Source organism: Hyperoodon ampullatus (genome assembly GCF_949752795.1).
Source record: "Hyperoodon ampullatus genome assembly, chromosome: 8".
In the NCBI taxonomy this organism is placed as follows: Eukaryota; Metazoa; Chordata; class Mammalia; order Artiodactyla; family Ziphiidae; genus Hyperoodon; species Hyperoodon ampullatus.
Window position 1 is genome coordinate 1,584,016 of NC_136921.1, and position 17,508 is coordinate 1,601,523.

General features: G+C 47.9%; 1 protein-coding gene across 1 annotated transcript in view; it reads left to right on the forward strand.

Annotated features, from left to right (window-relative positions):
- NDUFA10 (NADH:ubiquinone oxidoreductase subunit A10) overlaps positions 1-17,508 on the forward strand; it is a 47,518-nt gene that overhangs the window by 6,212 nt on the left and 23,798 nt on the right. The window contains exons 6-9 of the mRNA XM_079709592.1: positions 1,652-1,731; positions 5,547-5,601; positions 7,491-7,576; positions 16,004-16,112. Coding sequence (XP_079565718.1) covers positions 1,652-1,731; positions 5,547-5,601; positions 7,491-7,576; positions 16,004-16,112 — 330 coding nt within the window. The remainder of the gene's footprint in view (positions 1-1,651; positions 1,732-5,546; positions 5,602-7,490; positions 7,577-16,003; positions 16,113-17,508) is intronic.

A 17,508-nucleotide genomic window follows, 5' to 3' on the forward strand; every position in this document is an offset into this window, starting at 1 on the left:
AGGATGGGTGCATCTCCTGACAGGACTTCCCTTTCTGTTCTCTAACGGGCTTTTCATGCCCTGTTGTTTCCTACAAGTTGAAAATAATTTCTAATACCCTTTCAGTTTACCACTCCCAAATGTTGGGCCTGTCTTCCTCTTTTTCCTACTCAGTAAACAGTAGAGCAGTGATCTCCACACACGTTCATTTACTCTTAGGGGCGTTGAGACAGGTGCCTAGAAACCCTGCGATTTGAAGTTGGCTCTGCAGGTGTGATGCAGGATGCAGGTTAACAAGGCCCGTCTTTGCCCTTTTGACTAGTTCTTATTTGGAAACATCCCTCCTACTTAGAGTATTTTTTCCTGGGAGGAAATGCTCTTTTTGACATTTTGATGAAAAGGTAGGCTTGCCTGAATATCTGTCATCCCAGGGCCCGTCCTCAGCGCTGGGAGTCTTGTGGGTGCTCCGTGAGTGCCTCTGATGGCAGGTCCTTGCCGGGGTGGCAGAGCCGCTCTGGGCGTCTTCGCTGCAAAAACTGAAAGAGGCTGTGGGCCACCCTGCTCGCTCATTTGGCAGTGAACGCACATGACACCCGTGTCTCCCTGTTGATTAACAGTCTGCACCTGTGTAAGAGTTTACGCCTAAGTGTGACGTGTAATGTAGACTTTGGAGAATATTCCATCAAGTGGCAGAAGGAGGGAACTACAAGTCAAAAGTATTTATCATTCAGGGGAATAATTTTGAACACTTTTGCTTATTAGAGTGACGTTTATTGAGAAATATGAAGATATATATTGAGAATTCTCTAGACAACTCTTTTGATACCTGGATAGCAATATTTTAGAAACCATCTTGAGGAACAACTTAGAGCTATGAACATTTTTATTTTTCCAGTATTCCATGAATACTGTCACCAGCTAAAATTACCACCGTGTCTAAGTAAAGGAGACATTTTATCAAAGAAACATTATGTCATTAATAGATGTGTGTTCCTATATTCTAGCGGGGAGACTAATAGTAAACAAGGAAATAAATAAGAAGTACGGGAAATAAAGGCAAATGCCATGAAGAAAATCAAACAGGGTGACAGGTAACTTAGTCTTTAGCATTGCTAAACTGTGAGAGGTTTTCAGTATGGAAACTTGCCACTCATAATTGGAGCTTTACGTTTCTGAAATTGGCAGACGTCGTATGAAAGGGAAGTGGAGATGGAAAAAGCGGGAGAGGTTGGGGTGAGTGGTAGAAAAGCGGGGTGGGCAGAGAGCTGGCCACGGGGGCGGGTTCTGCGGGTTGGGGGGAAGTGGGCCAGTCCCCCTCCCAGTCCCCTTGTGCGGCATGTCGTCTTGCCTCGCCCGCACTCGGGCACGGCCCAGAACGGGAGGCGGGGCCGTAACTGTAAAGGGGGTTCTTCCTGATCCTGTTCTAAGTCCACCTCTTAGATTCTGTGAAAGAAAGGTCATGCCATACGGTCACCTGGGCAGGCTTCCGTGCTCTCTGCGGCGGAATGAGAACCGTTCTAACCGGTGCCAAAGCCTCTCCCATCACCCGACAGCTCCTAGCGCACCCAGCACGACTCGCTCTAGGAAAGCTGTTCATTGATTGTCTCACATTTTCGATAAGCCCGGGAAAAAGAAAAGTCCAAACGTATCGCACTTCTCTGCTTTTGTTTAGCCACATGAGATGAAGATCACCTCCGCCTACCTTCAGGGCATCGAGAATGCCTATAAGAGGACCTTCCTTCCCGAGATGAGGTGAGCCCAGGGCACGGTGGATTTATTTATTTATTTTTATTTAATTTTATTTTTCTAGATGTTTTTGATGTGGACCATTTTTAAAGTCTTTGTTAAATTTGTTACAGTATTGCTTCTGTTTTATGGCCTCAAGGCATGTGGGACCTTAGCTCCCTGACCAGGAGTCAGACCTGCACCCCCTGCACTGGTAGAGGAGGTCTTAACCACTGGGCCGCCAGGGAAGTCGCAAGGATTTATCCGACAGATCTCCACACGTGCAGTTCCTTAGGCCCCACCAGCCCAGGGGCGCACTCTTGTTGATTTCAGTGGATGTCGTCTGGGGGAGTTTTAATCTGACGTTTATAAGCAACAATGACAGCAGATATTTCAGTTTGAGTTAGTACGTTTGGGGTTGATTTTTGCTTTTTGATTTGCTTATTTTGCCAAGACATTTTTTTGTTGTGTTTTTAGAATATTTTGTTGCTAGTAGTGAGCTGAAGCTGTATTCTCTGACAGGTTTTAGGGTTAGAGAACTCATGTATTCACTCTAGGTGGCAACTGAATGGTCATGTTTATTACCTGGAAGGCTTGCCTGAAGGTGCTCAGTGAGTCCACACAAAATTTGTGAAAGGTCAGCAACGTCTGTACATACTTTTGAAAGATGTTCTTAAGTGAGGTCTGGGTTAAATGAAAACACCACAAGACCTTTTTTCCATTTGGTTTCTTCTCTCCCTCCCTCTTTATTGAAAGCACTGAGGGATTCGTGGTTTCATCCACTCGCTCTAGATGGTCATTCTGTGGTCTGCGTGTGTATCATGTGGAAGGGGTCATCTCCTACTGTCACTCAAGTCCAAGTAAAATTAGGATGTTTGAATAATGCTGTTACTGAAGGTCTCTAGTATTTCTCAGACTTTTAGAAAACGTAAGCCTCTCGCGATACCTTAAAATATCATGCTCTTGTTGTTTAAAATTTCAAAGTAACTGTAAAATTGTGAATAAAAACAAAGTAATGTCTAGCAGTTTTGGAAGAAAAGTTTGATTTTAAATTGGAATGTAATTTTTTTAGCTGTGAGCATTGAGGCTTATAGTATCTCTGCTTGCTTGTGATAAGCTTTTCTCTCATAGGCAGTAGAAACAACAGGGTGGACTGTAGGTCGTACTGCTATTTTCAAGGCCAGAAGTGCAGAAAAAAAGTCAGTTTTGTAAATCTTGTCAAGGGGGATATATAGAGCTATGAGAATAAACAGAGATAGTGGACCCTAGGATTTCAGTTCCAAAGATTCCTCTTGGAGATCTTCTGACTACAAAATCACCACCGAGACAAGGCTGCCCAGCAAGTTCTCAAATAGGACTTTCAGCTGTAACATCAGGAAAGTAAAGGCTAGATTGAACTTGCAGATGGGGTGGGATTTTTCTTGTACCTGACAGTTATCTTCCAGAACTTACCCTCAGGGCTTCCTGATCATGAAATGTTTAGCAGTGATTCTGAGTATCCGTTGCTTCATTTGGCGCTCCGTCCTTGAGCTGCGTTGAGAGTCAGCTCGTGGCCTCTCCAAGGTTCAGCGCTCCTGAGGGGCCACTTTCTGTTGTGCTGGAGATCAGACAGCCTCCTCCTCAGCTGGTGAACCCAGCCCAGCACGTTGCCCTCTGGTGACTGGTGAATCCCAGCGTGGAGCAGACGGTTTTTCACATCCTCACTGATCAGGGCAGATGATCAGACGTTCAGCTCTGTTTTCACATCCCTGCCTCGGTGGTCAGGTGCGGGCCTTGTGGGTCGCCGCACGATTTGGAAGCCGTGGCTCGCTGGTGATGGACTGGTAGTTCCTAAGGATGGGTTTTTACTGGCTCTTGGTCTCTGCTGGACGGTGGTGGCGCACGCTGGGTCACCCTGCCGGGGTCAGTCTGGGGAGCTTGGTGGTTTCACCGTAACAGCGCAGATGGTTGTGCCTTCCAGCTGATTCCCGGGCTTGAAACAGCAGCTTTCTCTGCAGTGTCATTACCTGCACCTCATTCTGAGAAACCTTGTGGGCGGGGTGAGCTTCCTGCGTTGCGGTGTGCGGGGCCCTCGTTGGGAGGCGCCCGAGGACGTGAGGTGCGCCGGTCATTTACAGCGGGGCCTTTGCTGCCTCTGCTGGTTCCTCGTGCCAGGGCCCCTCACTCTCCTAAGAAGCAGGTCGCACTTTGGAGGGAGAGGCTTCTCTGGCGTCTTCACAGGTTGGGCTGAGTCTGGATGTTTTTAAGTGCCACAGGCTTAGTTAGTTCAGAGTCGCTCAGGAGTGTTAGACCTACTGTGCGTTGTGAAACGGACCTCTGTTTCTGCCGTGCGGACTTCCCAGATTCCCACGTTGGTTTCTTTCTCTCTTTGTCCCTAGCCTCAGCCACCTGAAAGGGGAAAGTGCAGCCAAGGGTCTGGCTCTGTCTGTGGAGCCAAACCTGTTGGGGCATGGAGTCAGGCTTCCACTCCGAGAGGCTGCGCGGCTGTCCTTTAGTTTCCGTCTCTCTCCTTGCAGACTCACCACCAGTCGGGCACCTCAGGCCCTAACGCTGGCTTCTACTTTGATAAGCAGTGAGCAAACCAGATGAAATAAAAAAGAGGGGTTTTTTGTTGATGTTTGTTTGCTTTTCACGCAACACATGTAGCGCGGGACTGTGACTACAGAATATGTTTATTTTAAGATGATGCATTTGTTCACCTGAAAAGAGGAAACTCCACTCTGTTTATGATGGTGTTACAGGCCGTCCTGTGCGCTGCTGCCCGACACTGCACAGGGGCCGGGCTTCCCGCCTGGAACCGCTTTGCAGGAAGGTTGGGTGGAGCCCTGCTTCCAGTAGTTTGTATCGAAGGAGCTGTATGTGGGCATATGCATGGGGGGCCGTGTGTTCTTGGAATATTGACCCTGGTGTAGATGTAGCTCCCGTCAGTAGGGGGCACTCTGGTGTAAAGACGCCTGAATGAGAAGATGTGGAGTGGTGTTCATGGGAGCGGTGGTCCAGCCTTGCCTTTCTGCTGTACCCTCCTGGAAGCGGGGGGGGGGTGGGGGTGTGTCAAACACTTCTGCAGAGACAGGCTCTCCAGTGGGCCTCTCTGAAGCGTCCCTCGGGTTGGTCTGGAGGTGGTGGCAGAGGCAAGGGCACACTGACTAGGAGGCGGGTTTCAGTCTTCGCCTGGCTGGGCAGCCAGGTCTCCGCACAGCAGTAGATGTGGTGAGGAAATGGGTAGAAGTGCGGGAAGCTCACTCCACTGTCCCCCTTTTTGGGACCCGGCGTGACTTTTCAGTGTCCAGACTAAGGACCTGGACTAAGGGAACCGAGTTGCTACTGTCCTGTTGCATGGTTTGGTTGCAACAGGTTATTTTGAGGGTTTCATTTGTCTCCAAAATTCCAGCAGCTCAAGTAATGTGCCCCTCCCATCCCCGCTCTGGCTCCGCGGCCCCCACCCCCCAAACACCACTTAGCTGCTCTCTGTGCGTCCGTCCCACTCAGGCCCCGGGCTCCCCTGTACCTTCCTCTAGCGAGTGCTGCAGCTGGAGATGGTTTGTGTGGCAGCAGACATGACTCGTGTCCCTGCCCCGTGTAGACGCTGGCCTCATGCGCATGCAGTGGGGGGCGGTCCAGTCAGAGGGGAAGTCAGGAAACAGACCTGCGGCTGTCACCGTCCAGCCTCGAGCATGTCCCTGCTTCTGACTTGTTCTCCTTAGCTGGTCATGCCCTGTGAGCCAGTTCAGAGAATGTAGAGTGTTGATATTTAGAGTGGGAGCCTTGATGTCATGTATTCATTTGTACAGGAACATCCACGTGGGAAATGTACATGCATGTCATCTTGTTTTCTCTTACAGTGAAAAATGTGAGGTTTTACAGTACAGTGCAAGGGAAGCTCAAGATGCAGAAAAGGTAAGAAGACGGCTGAAAAATTTATAATTATTCTTAAATTTAATTCGTGTATAAGGTTTTTACAAATCAGGTAATGAGTTCAGCTCCTACTGGTCTTAGAGGCGTCTATGTTTTATAATCTAAAAGAAGTACTGAGCCAACCCATCACATTCCCCTGGTCATGAGATTTTGATTTTCTTTTAAATTATTCAGCTTCTAGAATCTTAAAATTATGGAATGGTGAAGATACAAAGAACCTTAGGTTATCTGCACCAACATTTTTGTTAAACAGATGGTAAAACTGAAAGTTGGATTAGTTAACAGGAAAGACTTATTAAGACTGTTGACCCTTGAACTACATGGGTTTGAACCGTGCGTGTCTGCTCATACGTGGATTTTTTTCAGTAGTAAATCCTACAGCACTGCACGGTCTTCAGATTTCAGTAATAAACATCCTGGTGCTACACAGCACCGTGGATGTGCAGGGACCACTATCCACGCACGAGGAGGGCCGCCTCCAAGTTGTACTCGGGTTTTTGACTGCGTGGAGTGTGTTGTGCAGCGGCCAACTGTGTAAAGATACCAGCTTCCCCCAGATTCGCAGGTGCATTTGTGACATCAAGTCAGCCTCTGCAATTTGCAGAACTTAGTAATAACCAAAAATTTTGAGAAAGAATACCATTTTCCTGCCCAAGTATGAAAACATATTACAAAATTATGTTAATTAAGGCACTGTGGTATTAATACAAGGATTAATAAATAGCTTAATGGAACAGAACGGAGTCCAGAAACAGGTGCATATGTGTGTTCATGTGTGTTTGTGACTTTAGCTTGGAAAAGTCAGTACCTTAAATGTTGATAAAAAACAAAGTAGAGGAAAATAGATTATTTCTTAAATGGTATTGAGGCAAATGACCATCCGTTACGTTAAAGAAAAAAGGCCCGTATTTTATGTTATATATTAAGCATAAATTACTAAAAACACAAAACAAAAGGTGTAAAAAATCTAGAAGAAAATACAGGTTTTATGATCTGGGGTCGGGGTGTAGGTGGTGACAGCAAACAGAAAGCTTTGCAAAGCAGTTGGCTGCTTTAATGATAGCACAGCCCTCAGCTGCCTCCTGGCTTGGGGAGAGGGCAGGAGAGAGTTAGGGGGAATAGGCCTCTCTCCTCCAGGACGGGAGGCCCACAGTCAAGGCCGGCTCCGGGCCCAGCACTGGCAGTTCTTTTAGGCTTGGTTCTTTCTACTTGGACCAGTTAAGTTGCATTTCATTTCCTTCCAGCCTTCTTTTTCTGTGATGTTGAGTTTTGTTTATCTTTAGGTAATTTTTATTCCTTTGACAGACTGTTTCCATGGCATGTGCCTGAGCAGAAGAGTAATACATTTTCTCTGAGACTGGGTTATTACTTGTGTTCATAACTGAATGTGCTCCAATTCTTGAAAGCTAAAGAGAGGTCCCCAAGTTCGGTGTGTTTTGGGGGAGAATGCGTCTGGAAAGGCCGCCCCACTGGGAGGTCAGGCTGTACAGACCACAGGCTTTGGGGCTGAGGAACTTGGATTATTGGAGCTCTCTAGGAAATGTATTTATTTTCTTGTCCTGTTGTTGTTTTGAGTGGCTGAATCTTGCCTTCTGGAATAAAGTTAGGGAGGAAATGAGGCGTCTGTGAGGAGTGCTGATTTTCCTCCGTCATCTTGATTCTTCCTGCACCTGCTCCTTTTCTCCCAGCCTGCCAGGGAGTTGCCACAGCACCCCAGGTGCCCACACTGGGCGTCGTCACTCAGCCCCCACTTCACAGAAGGCTGTCTGCCCAACTTCCTTTCATTTGGACTTGCACGGTGCGATTCTCCCTGCCAGGTATTTGTGGTTTGTTGTGCACTGAATGTTGTCTCATTAAATTCCTCTGTCCAGGTGATCGAGGATATTGAGTATCTGAAGTACGAGAAAGGCCCGTGGCTGGACCAGGACGACCGCACTTTCCACAGTCTGAGGATGCGGTGAGTCTGCCGGAGCTGGGCGTTGCCGGGATGGGGCAGGGCTGGCTTCCAGTGTGGCGCGTTGCCCGCTGTGGGAACTTACAGAATTTTGGAGTAACCGTGTTGCAGGTTGCCAGATACTGAGGCGTACTTCCTATTCCCTTCCAAACAGGCTCTTGCTCTCTCTGATCTGACAGTGAATTGATAGACTGTCATTATTGATTCAACAGATATTTTGCTTGCACCCTGTGCCAGGCAGTGTTCCAGATTTAGGGAATATGGTGTCAAGTAAAAGTCCTGCTGTCACTGACTCAGTAGAGCCATATGGGTGCTAAAGGCCGGGGAGAAAGGTGACCCTGAGCAATGGGGCAGCGAGTGGCTGGGGCGAGTGACAGAGGGCGCTCTGGGGGAGGCTCGAAGGCCTCTCTTCTGAGGAGACCCGAGTGTGCAAGGACTGGGCCCCGCAGTGTCTGGGGTGAGCGCGGGGCAGGGATGCCGGCGGGTGGAGAGGTCCTGAGACGGGAGCCACTGGGGCTGGAGCCGGGAGAGAAGGGGCGGGGAGGCCACGGAGGGGAGGCCACGGCAGAAGGGGACATGCTGAGTGAGCTACTTTGTTCATGAGAGATGCAGTAACATGTGGGCAGTATTTTGCCCCGAAAGCCCGTTAGACACTCAGTGCGCAGAACTGTGCTGGTCACACAGCGCCCTCTGCTTTAGTACCTACTTGGGTCCCAGCCTCCCAGCAAGGAGGCAGGTGCTCACCGTGGTCACGCTGTCCCTGGTGCGTGGGGCTTGGTGCTCCAGCCCAGGGAGACGGCGGTGCAGGCCTGCTCTGCTCGCAGCAATGGGCAGGTTCTGTAGGCGTGCGAGCTGTGCTTCTGCAGAAGCGTTCCAGGCAGAGAAGACAGCTCCAACACAGGAAACGTCACTTTCCTGTGAACGTAGGTGGCTGCCCCTGTGCTGGAGGGACCCGGGGAGCCGACCCCCGTTGTGCCCTGGGGCGGGGGCCTGGCGGAGGCTCGCATCGGCCTGCGCTGCTGGCACCCGGGCTCAGGCGGTGGCGGGGCTGGGTCAGTGTTGGGGAACACACGTCTGTGTGACCCTCATGTGGCCTTCTGCCTGGGTGACCGCTCTGCCGTCAGCCCATTGGGTGAGCGCCGCGGAGCTGGTCCGCTGGCCTTCCGCGGTGCAGGGCACGTTGCTAGGTCCGTTTTTCTCTCAGTAGCGAACGCACTTGTTTTTTTCCACTTGGACGCATCCTAATATGAGCATGTATGGAAAATGGACTGCCATTAGTTTTCCATGCCCTGTGCTTGAAAGTGAATAATTGTTCCTTTTGAACCTATTGATTTAGTTGTTAAAACTAAGACTTAAAATTTTATTCATTTTTCACGGTTTTTGGTGTGTGTGTGTTTTAAGGTGGAAGAAATGGCATGTTTTGTACCAATGAGAGAGGTCCTGTGGCTGGGCTGGGGGTATGGATGCCGAGAGGACAGGAGAGGCCCCAGAGGAGGGCGTGGGCTGGTGCACTGGTGGGCAGTCCCTGCTTCCCACGCCGGTGCAGGGCCGGCGGGGACAGGGCGGGGCTTAGGGAAGTGGGTCTGTGCCAGGCGCGCCTGGAGCTTCTCTTCAGCTGGCTTCTGTCTTCATAGTGAAATGAGAGACGGGTCATCAGCCCCGAGAGGCCTTGAGGGCGGGAGGCGCCGTTTGAGGAGAGAGGAGAAGGTCCGGAACGCTGCCCAGGCCTGTGGGGAGGACTGGAAGGGGAAGGAGATGTGGGCGGCTGCCGGGGACGGGGGGACGTGGTCACGGAGGCGCGGTGGGGGTGAGGCAGGGCTCTGCATGCGAGCAGGTTGGGGTTTGCCCGGCGGATGAGAGCGCGCAGGAGAGCTGAGAGTGCGTGTGATGAGGAAGGATGTAACCTGGGGAGGAGCACCGGAAACGGACCGGGATCAAGAGGGTTAGAGGTCAGAGTCACAGCCACTCGTAGAAGAAAGGTAGGAAACAGAAGTCCAGGACGGAGCCAGGTCACCTGCGGTTCTGCCGCCACAGGAGCCAGTGTCGGAGTTTAATGCAGGCTCTTCCAGTCTTCTGTAAAGTGTGGGTGTGTTCATATATTTCTAAATAAAAATTACCTTGTATTATGTCTTTGTATTGTAACTTCTAATACGAGTGTGTCCCTATCTTGTCAAACGTTTAAAACTCGATTTCTTAATGGCTGCTCACGCTGCATAAATCCACTGACTGATGCCAGTCAGGGGTTGGCAAACTGTGGTCTGTGGGCCCACCCAGGCCTCAGCTGCTAAGAATGGTCCTTACATTTTTAAAAGGAAAAAGTACATATATGAAGCCGTACGTAGCTCTCTCAGGCTGAAATATTTACTATCTGGCCCTTTACAGAAAAAGTTGTTGACCTCTGAGATACAGGCATAATCCATTTACCATTTCTTTAATATCAGTCTTTTGGGTTATTTCCATTTCTTCGTAATCGTAATAACAGTAATGAGCATAGTGTATTTATTTTTGTTCCATTTCAGGTTACTTTCTTAAGGTATAAAAGTGGAGTTACCGGGTCAGATTATATGAACACATTTTGCAACTATTGGTGTGTTGTGAAATTGTTCTCCAGAAGATGTGTACCAGCTTGCACACTTGAACTGGTCTTCTGAAAGCCCTTGTTAAGACAGAATAGTTAAAATAAGAAGCAAACAAAAACTTGTGATTTTGATATCAAAGAAAAGCATTTGCTTTATTTTTGCATTTCATAAACACTGAACTTCAAACAGGTGTATTTTTATTGGCTATTTATTTGTCCTTTGTGAATTTTTTCTTCATGTTTATTGATCTTTTTAAAGCACCAACTCTTTGTTTTATTGATTTTCTCTGTTGTTTTCTTATTTTCAGTTTCATTGACATCTACTCCAATTTTTATTGCTATTTTTTTTAACCTGTTTCCTTCAGGCTTCAATTGCTCTTCTTTCTCTAGTTTCCTAAGGTAGAAGCTTAGATGATTGATTTTGGATCTTTCTTCTTTTCTAGTACATGCATTCGATGCTATGAATTTCCCTCTAGTTTAATTCCATTGTGGTCTTAGAACATACTTTGTATGATTTCTGCTCTTTTACCTTTGTTAAGACGTTTCATATGGTCAGCAGTGTTTTCTGTCTTGAATAATGTTCTGGCTGAGCGTGAGAAGAGTGTGTATTCTGCTGTCATCAAATGGCGCGTTCTACAAATGTCAGTGAGATTGAGCTGACTGGTGGTGATGTTCAGGTCATCCGTGTCCTTACTGCTCTTCTGTTTGCTGGATCTGTCCGCTCCTGAAGGAGAGTGTGGAAATCTTTAACTACAATGGCAGATTTGTCTGTTTCTCCTTTGAGTTTTATTCGTTTTTGCCTCGTTGTATTTTGGAGCTCTGTAAGTTGCATACGTGTTAGGATTGTTAAGTCTTCTTGGACAACTGACCTCTTTATCCTTACACAGTGCCCCTCTTTATTCCTGATCCTTTTCTTGTTCTGAAGTCTGCTTTGTCTGAAATGAATGTATCTGTTCCAGCTTTCACTTAGTCTAGGAATGGTGTATCTTTTTCCATCCCTTTACTTTTAGCCTGTCTTTGGATTGATTTCAGGTGGGTTTCTTATAGACGGCATATAGTTGGTCTTCTTTTTTTAATCAACTCTGTCAGTCTCCATCTTTTAATTGGTATATTTGGATAGTTCACATTTAAAGTGGCTATTGATACATTTGGATTAATTTTTACCATGTTTGTCATCATTTTCTATTTGTTGCATTTGTTCTTTGTTTCCTTCCCCTGCCCCTTTTTTCTACCTTTTCTGGTTTTAATTGGGCATTCTGTACGATTCCGTTTTATCTTTTCTCTTAGCACATCTGTTGTCCTCTGTAACAATTTGTTATTGTTGTTGTAGTTTCCAGTTCACGTCTGCCTGCTTTCAGGTGGCAGGTTCCTCCCTCCCTCCCTCGTGGCGTTGCTGTCACTCATTCCACTGTCTGTGTGCTCTAATCACCCATATATTGTTGTTACTGTTATTCCAGGACAAGCAATTGATTTTCATTTTTCTCAGCTTCCTTTGTTGTAAGGACTAGAGGGATGGTTTCCAGGCTATTTCCTTGTTGGAGCTGAACCTGGAGTCCCTCTTTGTTTTTTAAAGCTTAGTGGTTGACTTTGTTTTTTGTCAGATACTTACATATGTATATGTGTTTGTAAATTTACCTAAATGACATTATGTACTATTTTGTTCTGAACCTTGTTTAAGAAAAAAAATCTTTACAGGCAGACTTGAGAGAGAATGCAGGTTGGTTCCAGACCACCACAGTAAAGCAAGTCTCACAGTAAAGCAAGTCACATGAACTTTTTGGTTTCCCAGCGCATATAAAAGTTATGTTTACACCAAACTGTAGTCTGTTAGGTGTGCAGTAGCATTATGTCTAGAAAAATGTACATACCTTAATTAAAAAATACTTCATTGCTAAAAAGTCGTAACACCATCTGACAACGCAGGGTTGCCCCAAACCTCCAGCTTGTAAGAGACGCAGCGTCTGCACGGTGCAGCAGAGCAGAGCACGTGAGACGAGGCCTGCCTGCACTGCTGCCTGGTGTTCTCCCGCTGCTGAGATCTCCAGGTGTCAGCCTGATCACAGACACACAATCAGCGTCGACGCCGTGTCTGGGAGGTGTCTGAGACACGTTTCCTGAGTCCACAGCACTCCGCCTGGTGGAGGCTCCCGTCCTCTTGCAGGTGGGGGACTGGGCCTCCAAGAGCACTGCCCCGCTGAGGTCCTGGAGCTGTGGTGGGCCACGCAGCCCGCAGCTCGCCGCGCCCTCCTGCGGTCTCCCCTCCTATCTCGGCCTCGGTTGGAGTCCGGGTGGGGTCGTTGCTTCCTCCCCTGGGGTCATCTGCTTGAACCCTCCTTTTCCCTACTGACCCCTCCCCTTCCCCTGGGTCCTGCCCTCAAGGTGATGCTGGTCTCCGGTGACTCTTCTTCTTTGGGGTTTGATCTCTGCTCCTTGGTTAGTTATTTCTTCATCCCACCCATCCCCTGTGCGTACGCCCGCCAGGTTAATTTTCATAAAATGTCACAGTGACCCTGTTCTTTCTTTACTCAGAATCCTTCAGTGGCATATCTTGGTTTAGGCATAAATCCAAGTTTCATTTCCTAGAATTAATTCAGTCCTAATCATCTCGTTCTACCTCTTCCATCAGGATACAGACAGTCTCCTGAATCCATTACCTCCCCCTCTGCCCAGTAATTACCCAAAGGTCTGAGCATTCTCCTAAGCCTCGCTCTAGTCACCTTCTTTTCTACTTGAACCCTTCTCTTAACTTTCCCGGCTGTCGTTTTATGTGGATTTCTATGTGATTCTTGTTAGTATTAGCTACTGCGGGGCAGAGTACGTGAAAAACATACAAAAAGGTGACTGTCCTGGCACCCTGACACCTTGCCGAGACTGGGCAATGTGGGATGCCTTTGCCCCTGCTTCCACGGGTAGTAAGCACAGTGTAATTCCTAAAGGTGCTCTGGAATGTGCATCCGTTAGATGCTAGGCCATGTCCCAAGTTCACGTCTTCAGATGATAATCTTATTAGTTCTTCGGTTCTGTTGATAGCAGAGCGTGGAGAGGGAGCCTGGCATTCCCTCACAGTTTACGCATTCAGTCGTTTTAATTATTTTTGAAATACATGGTGTTGTTCTTCCTTCTCCCAGGTTTTTGCTCCTCTGCCTCCCAAGGATATTGCGTAATGGTTTACAACGGTCGTTGTGTTTACTTTCATTTAAGTACCATTTCGTAATTTGGGAGACTCAAGTGAATATTACGACCATTTTCTAAGATAATTATGGTAAACCTGTCATTTACCAGTTATACTCATTTTGTCTAGAACCTGACCAAATTATTGGTTTAGGACATTTTTGTACCATCTCCGAACGGGTGTGGTATATAATTATGTGCGTGTGAGGGCTTATTGCCCAACCTTGATAGCATTTCGTGTTCGTATCCGTAATCCATAACTGACCGGCGCCGCCCTGGTGGTTTCATCCGCGTGCTGGAGACTTGTTACCAGTGAGGCCTCCACTGCGCCCACCTTCCTCCCGCCCTCCAGAGCCTGGGCTTCCCTCTCGCCCTTGCTGCTTCATCACTGCGACTTGTGTTTCTAAGACTCCTGGAGGATGGCTCTCTAACAGGAAATTCCAGTGCTACAAACACTGCAGGGTATGAGTTTGGTATCAGAAGTATAGGGTTTCAAGCAGAACTTGGCAATCCAGGAGAAACTAAAGAATATGCTCTGGACATGTTTTAGGAGAAAGTATAAGCATTCTGTTAATTGGGAAACAGTTTGAGTCATAAGTCATAGTTTACTATTTTTTTTTTTCTTTCTCTTCTTGGCCTCGCTCTTTTGTTTTGGAATTACGCGGCAGAGCACTTCGTTTTGTGAACCACACTGTAGGATGCTCTGTCTTCTTACGGGGGCACTTTGGCCTGGGATGTGAAGAGCGTGTGCTCAGGTTTTGAATCTCCTTAATTAAACTAAGTGCTCTGTGAACAGAATGTTTCCTTTCACCGGTTTTTGCTCCTGAGTCATAAAAGGCTTCCTGTTGTCTTCGTTCCTCGCTTATCTTCAATCTGGAATGTGTCTAGTTTTTGGAGGCTGAGATTTGGGGTTTACTGGAGACGGGACACACGGGCTCTTCTTGGTCATCGTTTAAGCTGGTAGTGAGAAAGTGAAGGAGCAGTTTATCCAAGTTTGAGTAAGTGGGAGAACAGTCACTGCAGGTTATTTTTTTAATCTTCAAAGGCAGTTTGAAGATATTTGTTCAGAGATACGCCCATTTTGAAAGCGGGGTTGTGTGTAAACTGTAATTCTGCCAAATTAGGCACAGATGGCGCTGTTGCTCCGTATATTACACACAAGCCCCCAGGCCAGTCTGTTCTTTCCAGTTCTTCAGGGTTGTTTTAGGTTTTTCAAACCACAGAGAAAATCAAATCATACCCCACTTTGATATTTATTAACATTTAAAAATATAAAGTTCAGTTTTAGTTGAAATTGTTTATGGTGAGATCACTTTAAAAATTATCCTTGCTGTAATAAGTATAGAATAATTCTATTTGTGTTAAAAATAAATATGTACTTTATTGATACATGCTGATGAGAGGTATTCTATAACCAACTTACGGTTAAAACTGAGAAAAAATTCTCATGTTTGAGCGTGTACGTTATAGCCGTATGCAAGATGTCGCAGCAGTGTTTGCTTGGAGTGATGTTTGGTTACTGGATTACTAGTTGTCATGCGAGTGACACAGACGCAGTGTTTACGGCGACCCTGGGATGTGCCTGTGCCTCCTGTTCAGTCACATTCAGCCTGTCACAGGTTCTCAGTGCTCTGTGGTCCTCTGGACGAGAGGGGCCGGGCGTCGCCTGGGCTCGGGCTGGGACCAGGCGGTTCTGACTGCGGCTGAGTCCGCCCAGGGTGCGGGGACAGTCCTGGGCTCGTCCTCACAAAGCGGCTGAGAGCCAGGTCCATTTAAAGAGCTTCCGTTTGGGCCATTACAGACAGAAACGTCTTCTGCCATTATAAGTCATTAATGGGAAAGGGGCCATTTAAAAGAATCATTTTCTTTGTTTTGAGCCCGTAAGAAAGGAAACTTTATTTTAACATTTTTTCCTAAAAGCACTCAAAATGCTTTTTATCTTCAAGTATAGTGGTTATATTCAGACTAAATTTAATTTAAAATAAGCAAGTTACAACAAAGTATAAATATTTTAGCATTCGAAATAAAATGGTGAAGCAAGGAGTGTGTCCTCTCATGTGTGTTTCTCGGTGCCGAGAAAAGCAGGGAAGCAGACGTTTATAAGCAGGGGTGCAGCAGGCTGTCCCGCGGGGCAGTTCACCCCAGCCCCGCCCTCCGGTTCCACGAAGGCCTCGTCAGCCTCGGCTCCTGGAATCGGTCCCCCAGGCGGCGTGGGCATCGTGCGGGGCGCGGAGGGTGGGGTGGGGGGGGGAGATGCAGGAGAGTTGCTCGTCTCTTTCCCCCAAGAGTCATTAAATGTGCACATTTTTCATGAGAGCAGACCACGCGCGCGGCACTGTGACATGTGGTGTTTGTGTTTAGCTTTGTATTCCTGGTAGTCCTATGTTTAAAACACACTGCGGCTCCTTTTTTATTTTTCAAAACTGTGTCTGTCCCCAAAGGGAGTCACCTGTGGCCATGAGACTCTCGAAAGACCCCGTCTCCGGCTCTGGAAGTGGTTTCAGAAGAGCAGCTCCCACAGCCCAGATGGTCTTTGGGGGACAGTTTGGCTTCTGAGATGACTGCTTGGGAATGCATGGTTGAATTTTTTTAATACGGATGTTTTAAAAAATCAGCCTTATAGCTTATTTTATTATATTTACTTTGATGTTTAGTGTGACTGTATCTGCCTTATCTTCTAGGGTTCAGAACAAGTTGGAGGTGCTGAATTACACAACCATCCCTGTCTACCTCCCAGAGGTCACCATCGGCTCTCACCAGAGTGACCGGGTCTTCCATGAGTTCACGGAGGTGAGGCGCTCGAGTGCCGGGTCTCCGACGACTGGCACAAAGTCACTTCTCTGAAGAATGCTTTCTGTTTGTTTGGTTTAGTGAGAGAGCTCCGTTTTCACTGCCGTAATTCTCCTTTCCCCCTTCATCAGTGTATTGACGCAGCTCCTCGAAAGGCAGGGCCGTGTGCAGGGCGCTGCCCGTCTGGGCCGTGTATGCCGCGGGCAGCCTTCCGGGTCAGCGTGTTGTCTTGACGTCGGGACCTTCTCTCTTCCTCAGCTTTCCTCTACGTCCTTTCATGTCAGATTTCACTTCTGGCGTCACCTTCCTCTTCACGGTACATCCTCCATAAGGAGGGAAGGTGTGTGTTTCTGCAGAAGGTCCTCGGTTGGACGGGAGCCCTCGGGAGGGTGAGGGGCAGGAGTGAGGCAGGAGCCGGGCGGCGCCGAGTGTTTGTTGGTCTTCTTTCTAATTTCCGTAGCTTTTTAGTGAATTACCTGTTTTCAGCATGGTGAATGGTGAACTTAGAGAACATTGTAGGTTCTGCCTTGCAACCTGGCTGGTGAGTGAGCACCTCCTCTGAGAATCGTGGCGTCAGTGGGGTAGTGAGAACGTGACCCATTTCCCCGTCAGTGGTGGTTGTGTTTGGTTATCGGCAAAGGCGTGAAATGATTGTACTTAGGTCAGAACTTCAAGCTGAGCAGTCAATACTTAGGTGAGTTGAAATCTTGGTTAGATATTTTTGCATGACTGTGATTCTCTGATTTGATGCTTGATCGAATGTCCAGGGATACCCCATTGCTCTCTTTCTTACCTGAGATACTTGGCCTTTTCTTTTAAGTAAGTTCTTTTGGTGGCCTTGGAAGTGGTTTTATTCAATGTAGACATTTGGGGAAGTACGTAAAACTATAAAGGTGTCACTCAGAGGGACCTACAGTTGGTATTTTGGCACGTTTCTTTCTTCCTGATGTTGGCGGGGATGTGAGTGTGTGCGTGGTGTCTCTTTCTCTTTTTGAAAGGAGTTGGCAGACCAGAGGCTGAGCCGGCTCCTCTCGGCTGCTGGTGCCTCGATGCCGCTCCTGCCGAGGCCGGGAGACCCACCCTGTCACTGTCCCCACCCTACATGTAATGACCCACCGGGCCTTGATGAGGCGTCTGTGTCCTGTCATCAAGGCTGCTACCTTGTGCCGGCCTCCACCGTCCTACTTAAATTTGTCCTGCAGCTTCCTGTCTGGCCTCCTCCGCGTCGGGTCTCTCCCTGCAGCCCTCCTCTGCAGTGCAGAAGCGCCTGAGCTGAAATGCCGAAGCGGCAGAGTCTGTCCCATGCCTGCAGCCCTTCCGTGACCTCTGATGAATCCGGTCCTGCAGGGTGGGTGCCCTGGCCCCTGCAGAGTCCCCTCCCTCATCACAGCCCTGC